Raw genomic sequence first — 12,799 nt, forward strand, 5'->3', positions numbered from 1 at the left:
TAAGGCATCTTAAAGGAGATGGCTGTGTGTGGAGGCCCATTAGGAAGTAAAGGAGAGTCCTGGCTGCCTTGGACCCCTTAGTCTGAGGCTGGACCATCCAACCCACTGAGATAAATGTGAGCAGTGGCCCAGGTCTTCCTGTAACGGGCTGAAACTGTTGTAACTCTTGTGTTGTGGCCTATAAATAAAGAATCTCACTACCATCCTCCAAGTCCGAATATAAAGATTTTCTGCTTTAATGTCATGATTTATATTATCCACTGGGTATGTTCCATTAGAATGGCTACACTCAAGTGGATATTGCTGTTTGTATTGTCAGAACACTTCAAACAGGGGCTCAATGATTATTTGTTAATTTACTTGGTTAAGACATGTTTATTTGCATTTTGTATTTAGTTTTGTTTTTCCATATACAGTCATGCGCCACATAACAATGTTTCAGTCAACAACAGTCCCATAAGATTAGTACCATATAGCCTAGGTGTGTAGTAGGCTATACCATCTAGGTTTGTGTAAATACACTCTATGATGTTTGCACAATGATGACATCACCTAACAACACATTTCTCAGAACGTATCCCTGTTGTTAAGCTATGCATGACTGTATTTAAGATCCACTTGGTTGTCAGCTTTGACACATATTTTTCTACATCGTCTCCTCGTGTTTCCATGTTTCTGGTGATATTATATTTGTCTGTGCCCCATCCTGACACCCAGCATCATCTTTGTGTTCACCAAAGCCATGGGAATAGTCTGTAAATCAACAGTTCCTCGTGGAGTACAGATATAGTGAAAAGAAATTGGATTGGAAGAAAGTCTGTTTGTTAGCTGATGAGCTGGAATCCAAAGAGTCTGGATTGTCTCAGAATCCACCAGAATAGAAGAGAATGTTATTTTGAGTAATTTGCAAGTATGAGTGTGTGTGTTTTCCTCTGAAAAGCTTTGTGAGGATTAGAGGAAAAGTGATATATTTTTGTACCAAGCAATTTGCTTAAGAACCTATTTTTAGATGTCTATAAATAATAAAATTTCTAACTTTATGTGTATTTATATATAATATATGTATTTTTTACAAATACAAATGGGTTTTCTTTTCATTTTAAACTTTACTGTCATTTCAAAAGAACTTTTAATATTTGTTCTAAATGGATAATTTCATTTGAACATGGGAGTAGCATCCTAATCCTTTCTTGGATCAACTCTGCAACTACTATAATTAAAAATATGTAAAAATGGCATATGCATGTGGGATGGGAAAGAGAGGAAACACTGAAAATTAAATCAAGTGATGGGTTTGAAGTATGGGATGGCAAGGGACTTTTTCCTCCTTTATTGTAATTATACTATTTGTGTAACATTAAAAAAAAATCTCAAAATGAGAAAAAAATGCCTTCAGAATAAGAGTTTCCTTTTTAAAAGTAGGCATTTTTACATTCTTCATCTTTTATTGAGAAGCCCATTTTCATCAGCCTAGATTTATTTTCACTTTCCAATAATGTATTCCTTATTCTTCAGCAAGGTACCCCTTGACTAGAGAACTGAAAGAGGGAAAAATAAATTATTTCAGATACTCAAGTCTGAGTACATAAGACAGTTTTTATAAGAAAGACAAGTTACGGGAAATGGAATCTTATTTGATATCTGCGAGTTGGCTCTGCGGAAGATAACTACACACTGAGGCGCTGCCAGGAGATCTGTATTTCTGTTCTTGACATCTGTAGGTGCCACTGCCAACACCAATGGTGATGATGATAAGTGATGGGAAAATGAACTGGGAGGTGATGTATCTTCCTTGACAGATTCAAAGAATTGCCACAGGCAGCCCTCAGGCAAATGCTGACTGAGGACATTCTGGCGCCTGCGTCAGGTCACTCTGGCTCAGTTGGGCAAAGCTGTTAGAAGCAGGGGGCAGTGCAATAACTCTGTGGTTTAAATCTGTACTTAGATCCTTTCTTTTTTGAGGGGTGAACTGGAGGTTGTACTACAAATTCTGTAATATCCGTTACTGTTGCTTAGTTGGTATCTGTCTTGAACTTGTCTTATTACTGTGGACATCCAGTATTCGTTGCTCCATGCACAGCATCCAAGGATATGCTCACAGTAAACGTTTGAATATGGTTGTCCTAAGATTTTGAGGCTCCATCCCCGTCCGTGAAGCCCCTGCTTTCACCCAGGATGTGGTAGGTGCTAGGGATGGGTTGGGTCAATCCTAGTATTGATCACAGGGGAAGATTCTGACTCGAGCTATTGCTCCAGCAAAGACAAGCAGGCACAAATGAAGTGAAGCAAAGCACCATGGATGCTCCCTGGGGAGCCATACTGGGGAGCCTGGAGGAGCTGTGCTTACTGCTTCTGGAAAGCCAGACTGGGGACATTCGAAGAGAAGAAACGTGCTCAAAGGCAGCACTAGCACCCAATTACCCTTCACATTTTGTTTATTTAAATATAGATATGATTTTTGGTTATAAAACAGCTAACATTTTTGCCTTTCTTTTTTGCTTCTGTCTTGTTCAGGACTTTATAAGTATTTGACCTTACTCAAAATGTGCAAAGAAGAATAATGGAAGCCCCTGAATACCTTGATTTGGATGAAATTGACTTCAGTGATGACATATCTGTAAGTATTGCTATTTGCAAGCAATGCTTCAGGAGATTCTGCCCTTACCTACACAGGCTACTTATTATAGTCTGTATATCCTAAACTCTTCCTACTACATTTAGAAATTGACAGCATAAATCCTATGTGGCAGACAAAGTGTGGTTTGGGGGCCTCCTGGACTGAGAAGTGAATCCCACTTAATTGTGTGTCAGCTTGCATGTGAAAGGCATTTACCCTCACTGAGACTCCCATTCCTAATCTGTTTCATTGTTGTCAAAATGATGCATTGAGTAAATTTATAAAGTGCCTGCATACAGTAGACACTTGCATATAGTTACTTATGTGCATAATTAACCCTATGAATGTTAGTTCCCTTTATATGACTGGCTATGCTACAGCCAGCATTCCTTAGAGTTGACAGAGACACAGACTGAAGGATGGCCAAGTTATCAGCTGATGAACAATAAGAGGAATCCTTCCAGTCACTGTAAGTATCAAAACACAGGCTGGACGATTTTTGGGAATATTGAGGAAGAGTCATGCCTTGATGAGGACTGGACCAGCTGACCTCAGAGGCCCTGCTTGATGCTGTAGGCTGATAAGCTTCTTAGTTCCCACAACAGCCACAATCTTCCTTCAGCGTCCAGGTTACTCATGGCTGCTCTGAATGGATGGTCTACATGCACCTTGCTTAGAGCTGCATGTGACGTATCCTGGGCCACACAATTAGTTCTGCCACAGAGGCCAACCAGCAAATGTGTTAGCCTCTCACACCTGGGCCAAATTGGACTAATTCTCAGAGGACGCGATGAGAAGATTGCTGTAGCTTTTCTTCCCAGGACCTCCAAGGTCACAGTTTCTGACCTTACTTTTCATTGATCTCTCAGGGCCTGGGGCCTTGGGTCACCGCTGGAAATTAAGCTTACTTAAACATGCCTCTGGCAACAGAGTTATTCCTCTACTTGACTCCTTACTTTGAAGTAAGGTTTGCGTACTGTGCGTGAGAATTGGATTACTGGATGAGTTGATGAATCACCTATTTTACATAACCTTGGATGAGTCTTCGTAACAGGGAAATGTACATTCAGCCTTTCCCTGTTTCAGCTTCCAGACAATTTTTATCAGTCCTCATTAAGACCAATGTGAAGTGAGTTTTTCTTTCCCGTGGTATCTGTCTGTCTCTCGCTCTCATCTCTTTTTAAATCACTGTGCTTGACTGAAAAGTATTCAGAACATGGTTCTTTTATAACCACTGCCCTCAAGGTATTTTGAGCTGAGTTGGGAAGAGCAAGGAAAATAATGATAATGTGGGGAGGGGTGGGGAGAGCCAGCGGAAGGTGTTTAGAAAGGGAAATGTGTGTTATGGGTAGGAGTTCTGGGTAGCTCTCTGAGATTTGATAATGAAGTTGCATTTTAAGAGCACAGGCTTTAAAGGCACCAGTCTGGGTTCCTATGTTGTTCTGACCTTGCTGGCTAGAGCACATTAACTTCTCTCTAACATGCCCACCTAACTTTTAAGGTTGATGTGAGGATTGAGTGAAATAATAATATATATGAAGCACTTAGCTTGGCACACAGTAAGTTGCTCTTAAAAATGGTAGCTTTTGTTATTATTTCAATAAATACTACAATAATATTTATATGACCAATGGTGAAGACAGAACTCGAGGGAAAAGACTGGGCATCACGTCAAGACTTTTTTTTAAAATACAATAGAGCAGTTGTATTTACAGAAGAATCATCTGGCAGCAGCCCATAATTTTGATGAATTAGGAATCTCCACTTGAAAGATAATAAAATATGTTAAGCAATAACTGAGGCTACTTAGCAAATTGGGATACAGGATTATGCAATAGTTGAGCTTCTATAACTTGACCGCTCTGAAACATAAGGATATCCATCTGTAATTGTGTAACTACACTCAAACCTTCCCCCACTTCAAGTATGTTTCTATTGTTTGGATCATTAACCTGCATTTAAACTTAAATCAGAAGGAAAAAAGTGAAATTGCATAGAATTTTTGAAACAATAATAATGGCTGTGATTTATTGAGCACTTACTGTGCAATAGGCATTATCCTGTTTAATCCTCACGTCAATCCTATGAAGAAGGTACTTATTTTCTGCATTGTACAGGTGAGGAAACTGAAGCATGGAGATGTTACGTAACTTGTCCAGGGTCACCCAGCTAGTTAGGAGCTCTCTGTCTCTATAATATCTACTTTTAGCCACAATACTTGACTGCATCTCCAAGATGAGTAGTCGATTGCAATGGTCCTCATCAGAGTCGATTTTACCCACTCCCTGGGGGAATATATGGCAATACATGGAGACACTTTTGACCTTCATAACTGGGGAGGTGCTACTGGCATCTAGTGGGTAGAGACCAAGGATGCTTCTAAACAACCTAAAATACACGGGAAAATCCCATACAACAAAGAATTATCTGACCTCAAATGTTGGTAGTACTGAGGATGAACAATCCTGGTTTATTTTAATCCACATGAAACTAAAGAAGCTCTACTTTGACTGGCAACCTCTATAACATGGTAGATTATTTTATAATAGTTCACTCTAATCCAGGTTTCATACCTTCAGTGTGCCAGAGTAGTAATGTTCTTATATAATGACTTCATGAGGAAAGCAGTGGAGATAACCTCTTAAATATTGAAGTGATCGTTCTCAGCCCATTTAGGTAAACTACGAGGAATAAATCTTAACAACTGCTTTAAGGGCTAAATGGAGACTATTCAGATGCTAACATTGAAAAATGAAGATGTACGCAACTTGCTAATTCACTGGCATAAAAAAACCATAGTCTCCCATAAATATACCTTTATTTTTAGGATTTTGTAAACCTCCATGTCTGACAGCCCTTAAACCTCTTTCCTGGTTAAGTGGCAGGGGAGGGGAGGAAAATGCACAATACATTTGAAAAACATGTCTACCAAAAAGATGCTCGAGTTTCAAACGGCTCTTCTTACTCTCTAGCCATAGTCCAATTACGTAGTCTAGGCTTTGTGTTTCATGATTTTTCCCTCTGGTCATGAGCCTGGTTCTTGTTTTAATTAAAACACAAGCTGTATATTGGAACGAAAAAAAAAAAAAAACTAGAACTTTTTTGCCTTTACCTAATGAGACAAAACACAGAAGGCAATCAAATTATTTTGAAGTTTCCCAGACTTGAAAACAATGCTCATTCTTTGCAAAATGCAGAGTTTAAACTATACATTCTTGTAACCCTGCCATCTAAAAGGGCAGAGCATTGTGCAATAACTGCAGATCTGTGAGGGAGAGATGACGACACACATAAACACAAATGTTCAAAGTAGGGCTCTTCTGTCACTGCAAATGGGTTTATAGATTTCTCTCTTTATTCCTATGGAAGCCAGATCCCTCTGTCTTAAAAAAGAAAAATGCTCTGGAATACTCTTTTACCATAGGGTTTTTAGTAGCCATGGTGTATTTCTTTTATTAAGAGAGGCCAATTTGCTGTTCTCAAAAATAGTATTATACACAGGACTGAATAAAGCAGAGGCCAAACCGTGGATCTGTTGAAGAGCTTCGCTCATCACCATCAAATGTTGGCTGTGCCATGCACCGCGCTAAACTCTTTAAGTCAATTATCTTGTTTAAGCCTCACATCAGCTCTGCAAAGCAGGTCCTATTTTAATCCCCTGTTTGGCAGATGAAAAAATTGAGGCTTAGAGAGGTTGTATGACTTTCACAAGGTTACAGATAGTTAAGTGGCAGGGTCAGTATTTAAATAAAAAACTGACCGCATTAGTCTTCCCCTTCTGGGCAACTTGGTTGCGTAGAAGAATCTCTGGACCAGTCATCTCATCCATCACTATCTCCAGATGGCACTGAGAAACAGTTGCAAGTAGCTTTTTGGAACTAACGGAGTTGGCATATATTGTAAATAAATAAAATAAAACAAACTAAAGAAAACTTAAGCACATCTCTTAATTTTACCTCAACTTTCCCATCTGTAAAATGATAATAATCGTCTCTATTGCTCTAGATTTTATATTTGTGTATGTATATAAACACATACCAACATATTTATATACACATGTATGTACACACATACCTACATGTACATATGCACAGATATATGTAAATAAATGCACACACGTGCATATGTGCACATATATAAATAAAAGTAAGGAAGATATTCCTCTGCACAGGAGTTTTTGTTGCCTTTCTGTATTACTGTGACTACAACTTTGGTGAAAGTTGGTAATTACATAACCTATTTTTTGTGCAAGTCAAATAGCTCAAGATAAATAAGTGTCCTTCCACTTTGCTATTCCCTTTGACCCAAGCCCTTGCAACCTAGGATAATAGCACAGAATTATGTGGATTCATTTTCATAAGGTGCTTGAACCACTGTCTGGTAGAAAATAAGTTCTTATGGCAACCAAACCTCACTTTCAATGACTTGCACATTTTCCATCCTACAGATCAGGCATCACTTGCACTAAAATACCTGCCCCTGTCTGTTTTGTGTGCACCACCTGTTACTCAATTCAATCCACTGACACTTCCCTTCCCAGATTTTGTTACATTTCGACAAAGAGCTATTTCACAGCAGGGGGAGACCTTGAGAAAGAGTGTGTAGAGCTCATCAGGTGGACTCAGGCAGAGAGTTGGGCCAGTAAAGAATACAGCTTTTGCCCTGATTTTAGGTGTGAAAAAGAGGTACAGAGAGCCTGGTTTGCCCCTTGTCTCTAGCAAGCAATTTACCTGAGTAAGATCCTAGTATACTTTCTTCTGTGCTTCCTAGAAGGTGACCAAGACTTGCATGTGGCCTCTGGCTGCTTCAGTCCCTTCGCCATCCCTGTCTATCAGCCCTGCTCTTCCTAGTAGTCACCCTGCTCTTATCTAGATTAAAACTTGACTTAGGGGCCGGCCCGGCGGTGCAAGCGGTTAAGTGCACGCGCTCCGCTGCAGCGGCCCAGGGTTCGCCAGTTCAGATCCCAGGCACGCACCGACGCACTGCTTGGCAAGCCGTGCTGCAGCGGCGTCCCATATAAAGTGGAGGAAGATGGGCACGGATGTTAGCCAGCAAAAAAAAAAAAGAGGAGGATTGGCAGATGTTAGCACAGGGCTGAGCTTCCTCACAGAAAAACAAAAAACTTGACTTAGTGCTTCTCAGTATGATCTAGTTCCATCAATGTTCACATGTTCTTTTTGTAGTAGAACTACAAAACTACAAAACTGTCTAAATTACCTCTCATTCCTCCCCTTCTCCAGCCTCCCATTATCAAAAATCTCATGCCTTGTTCTAATATCATATGTTATATGTGTTATCTTGTTTTCTTAACACCTGCCAGGAAAGGAATTAGGAATAATCTAATCCAGACAAGATGAATTATATGTTCATGTTCCATAGGTAGTGTTAGAACTCAGGACTAGCACCCAGGTCCCCAGACATCAAACCTTGGACTGGATACTTCTTCCCAAGAAGGTAGAGAGCAACCTTATGGATAGAGTGATTTCCGAGAAGAATGAGCAACTGCCAGGCTTTTTTATTTGCTCTTCTCTTACTCTGCAGATAGCCCTAAAAGTTCTTGTCTTGCCTGATAGTCATAGCAGTTATTAGATTGACTATGCAAGTTATTTACACAAACTATTTACTTTTTATGCATAACTAGATTTTATGCCAATCTACTCAAAAAGCATTTATTAAACATTTACAGTGTGCCAGGAATGGTTCTAGGCTTGGACTAAATGACACAGACCTGGTCTGTCATTTCACAGAGTTTACAGTACCTAATAATAACGACTGAGCATATTATGAAATGTCAGGTTAACTTCATGGTAGGTCACATTTAATTACAATATCAACCTCCGTTCTTGATAGTCAGTCTTTATATTTTGGTGGTAATTAATTATTGGCTAACAATTAAAACTAGACCATCACTGAAGTTGAATAAGATTTATGGCTGGCCATCTGCCCTACGGCAAGGTAAATTTCTTTTGTAATTTGTAATTTTTGCCTCAATAGTTATCATTACTTTGGCTTCATTTTTAAATGTTCATTTTGTATACTTTTCATTATAAATAATAATAGCATTTGTCAAAGACTTACCATGCATCAGTCACTATTCCCCATGTTTTACATTATTAGCTTATAATCTTCACAAGCACACTCTGATGTAGGTACCTAATTAGCCTGTTTTACAGATGAAGACACTGATATGCAGAGGTTAAGTAACTAAGATTAATTAGCTGGAAAATGGTGAAGCCAGGATATAACATGGACAGTCTGGCTCTAGAATCCGTGTATGTAACCACTGTATTGAAAATGACTTCTGCTGGGCCCCTTGGTCACCTCTGGTAGTTCCAGTTCATCCAAGTCTCTTCTCATCCATGACCACTTCTCACAGTAGAGGGAGATCATTCAGTATTGTGATCTCACTGCCTTTACCAAGGTGGACCTTTGTCTTTTGTCTGACTACAGCATTACAATTGAGTAGCTCCTGGTATACTCTTGAAATGGTCAAAGAGTTACTGAGTTTTCCCAGATACCAACCATAAGCAATGTTTTAGCATAAAAGAATTTGATTATTATTAGTTTTTTAAAAAACCCTCTTGATAGGATTAAAAACAAGGAACAAGAGCAAAAATCAAATGCATTTAAAAATAAGATTATTTATAATAATTTCCTTTCATGGATCCTAAATGGTAGAAAAAATGTATTTAAAGCAGACTGGGGTGGATATATGAAAGTGTAGATCTCTAGTATCTGTACTATGTAGCAGTGGTGGTTGAAACTGTGGGAGTCAGTACAATCACCTGTGAAATATGGAATGCAGAAAGAGAAGAATGTTCCAAGGAAGGAACTGTGCAGAAGTATGTCCCACCTGCTAGGAGGAAAAAGAGGTTTCTACAAAACAGACTGGAAAGAAGTTTTCAGAGATATTGGAGGAATACTGAGGTAGCTAAAAAGCATGGAGGGATTTAAAGAATTTAAAGAAGGAAGTGGTCAATAGTGGGAAATAGCTCATAGTGGGGAAATAGTGGTAAACAGAAGGGTTGAAAAGTGCCCGCTGAATTTTCAAGTTAAGACTCATTGGTGGCCAAAATTAAAGCAGTGCCTCTGGGGTGATGTGACAGAAGCCACGTCATGGTGACTGGAGGAGTAAATGTAGAGGTGAGGACGTAGAGACAAGACCCAAGGCCATGCTTTCAAAAAAGGTGGCTATGAACACAAGGGCGGGAAAGTCCCTAGTCAACTGGGGAGGCAGCATGTCTTGAGGTGGCGACGTGCCTGTTTATTTTCATAGGATCAGAAGGGAGCCAATGTTGAGAGAGCAGCTGAAGAGAAGGAGAGAATAGAGGGTGATGGCGGAGATGAGTCCTGAGGAGATGGGAGAAGAAGAGACCTGAGCACAAGCAGAGGGCTAGCGGTGAAAGGGTGGACTATTAGTACCACATCCTCAGAGAAGGGGCAGAGGAGCATGATTTGTTATGGAGGGCATGAAGTCAGGACACCCCTTCCTGAATTGAAGAGCAGGCCATTGGGAAAAAGGTCAAAATTTTAGAAAAATATTGTGTTTCTGAACATCTCACTTCAGCTGTGTCTTTGCTTTCAATACCAGCTTTGCATGCGTACTTGGTGTTATTTTATTGTGTGTCTGTTGAGATGCCTGCTTGAATTTTGGAAAGCTGTGTGAGAAATCATGAATTTCAGGATAGTTGTTTGGATGACTGGTTTAATTGTTTCTTTTGGAAACTTAATGGGACCTTAGTTGTTTCAAAGTCCCTAGCTTGAAAAGGTACTTGGGATTTAGTTCTTTCATTTTCTGTGGCTCATTACCATTTGAGTAATGTCTGCTTGTTCACCCAACTGGCTCTAGTTTTCAGGAGCGGGGGCCAAAGCTCTTCGGCCCTGAAAATATCTGGGGTAGTCAGCAATCCCCATAGCCCAGTGCAAAAATCACACACTGTTATTATGAATTTCATGCGTGTTCAAGCTATTTTGCATGGCAGAGTGACAAAATTGACTGGCGTAGGCTGGGATGTGTAGGAGTGTCTTACGTCATATCAACTCTATGTAGTTTGCGAAGCTAAGTTTCAGTGTCAGCGCTTGGCCACGGACTTTCTTGGATGAGGAAAGACCAAAGAGAAGCCAAATAACGTGCTGGGACTGGCTGAGCTATCCTTCCTTTCCCTTCTAGTCCCAGTTTAGCCCCCCTCCTCCTGCCTCGTTAATTCTCACATCTTGATCTACTGAGCTTAAAATCAGAGGAATGAACATGAGAGAAGGGCTGTGGTATACACATGGAAAGCAGGTTACAGAGAAGAGACAAAAACATTTAACCTCATTTTACAGCTTGCAAATTGACTTCACTTACATTATCTCATACAATTATCTGTGTTTTATGGATAAGAAAACTGTGCCCCAGAGATATGAAATGATTTATTTTTCCAGAACCACAGAGTTAGTAAGTGTCAGAACTGGGTCTTGAATCCAGATCTTCTGGCATATCCATTGTTCTTCATACAAAAGGCTAAGGCATCAGCCAGCACTCATACTATTAATGTATTAGAAGTGTTTTTTCTTTTAAATATACCGTGATTACATTGCTGGTCTTGTAATTATGCGTTTTTCTAAGAAGATTAGTGCTATATTAATATTAACTACTATCATTATTACTATTATTATTGCCACTAAAATCTTGGGCTCCATAGGGGAATTCATTTTATTCAGTTCAATAAGTACCTAGTATCTTTGGTAAATAAAATATTGTCTACACCCTCAGAAAGCAGAAAAGCAATTACATAAACATACGGGTGAAATGTCATGTGATGGATTCTGTAATGGACATATGCCTCGGATAAGGTAATAATATAGAGCAGCGGTGCTTGAATTTCATTATACATCAGAGTCACCTGGATGGCTTGTAAAAAACACAGATTGCTGGGCCCTGCCCTCAGAGTTTCTGGGAAGCGGCCCAAGAATGAGAATTCCTAACAAGTTCGTAGATGGTGTTGATGCCTCTGGTCAGGAGACCACACTTTGAAAGCTGGCATTACTTCCATCTGGGAGGGTCAGAAAAGATTTTGTAGAAATGATAACCAAGCAAAGCTTGGTGAATTAAAAAGCATTTGCCTAGTAAAATGGATGGAACGGCATTCCAGATATATGGAATAGCATGCATAAAGGTATAGACAGGTAAAACAGTAGATAGGGAATCGACAAGAAATTTGGTATTACCACAATCAAAGAGAAGGGGACAGTGGAGCTCATGGAGGATTTCATGTGCCATGGTAAGGCATGTGGTCTTTGCCCTATAGGTTATGCAGAGCCACTGGAAGATTTCAAAGAGAGAAGCACCTTAGTCAAATTTACATTTTAGAAAGCTAATTAATTCTAGTGTAAGTATGGAAGCGTGGAGGAAATTCCCACTTACTACCTAAATATGAAAGAACTCCTTTGAAGATCTATGTTACTATGCCCAGGGATTAGTCAAATGTGTGCATCTTGGTATTTCAGTCAAACAGTTAAGAAATCACTGTGTGCCATGCATATATACAAGTCAAAGATTTCCTCCTTTCCCTCGGGCATTTGGGGGACCTAACACGAACACAAAGGAAACAACAGAGCACACGGCTAGGTGGTGCTTTACCAAGGGCAGAAAAGACTAGGGTCAGTAAGGGCTGAAGCGGTCAGCCAGGGTTTCATGGAGAAGGCGGAACACAAGCTGGCCTTGCAGAACAGTGGCATTTGTCTGGCCAAAGGAAGGCATTGCAGGCAAGGAGGACCCAGAGTAAAGGAACAGAAGGAGAACTAAACTTTGAATGCACAGTTACATTGAAGGAGCAGAGGCAGCCAGTCAACCTTTGGCAGGGGCTCTTTTTGAGACTTGATGGAGGAATGGAAAAGAGGTTTGGATCAGAAAGATAGTTTCCACAGAGAATAACCTCTGGAGGAGTTTTAGAAAAAGAATAAATGAGAGCAGCGTAGAGATAGGAAATATAATGCTTCTCAACCAACTGTAAGCTCCCTCTCTCCCTTGTCACTCCAAGGATAATAGGAATCAAGGGAAGGGAATATAAAGGCTTGGGTTAGGGTCAAGAGATGGGGAAGATACATTGGGCTTTGGTTCTGATAGGACCAAAATGATAGTAGGTGCTGCCCTGGGAGCTGGCCATTGTTCTGAGAATGAGGTGGGTTGACAATCTGACA

General features: G+C 40.0%; 1 protein-coding gene across 3 annotated transcripts in view; it reads left to right on the forward strand.

The window, feature by feature from the left end:
* The window catches only part of SNCAIP (synuclein alpha interacting protein), a 144,467-nt gene that overhangs the window by 70,118 nt on the left and 61,550 nt on the right, over window positions 1–12,799 (forward strand). For all 3 annotated transcript variants that reach the window (XM_058539252.1, XM_058539263.1, XM_058539274.1), the window contains exon 2: window positions 2,515–2,617. In XM_058539252.1, the coding sequence (XP_058395235.1) occupies window positions 2,561–2,617 (57 nt within the window). In that variant the 5' untranslated portion in view covers window positions 2,515–2,560. The remainder of the gene's footprint in view (window positions 1–2,514; window positions 2,618–12,799) is intronic.

The sequence above is a fragment of the Diceros bicornis genome, chromosome 1 (genome assembly GCF_020826845.1).
Source record: "Diceros bicornis minor isolate mBicDic1 chromosome 1, mDicBic1.mat.cur, whole genome shotgun sequence".
NCBI lineage: Eukaryota > Metazoa > Chordata > Mammalia > Perissodactyla > Rhinocerotidae > Diceros > Diceros bicornis.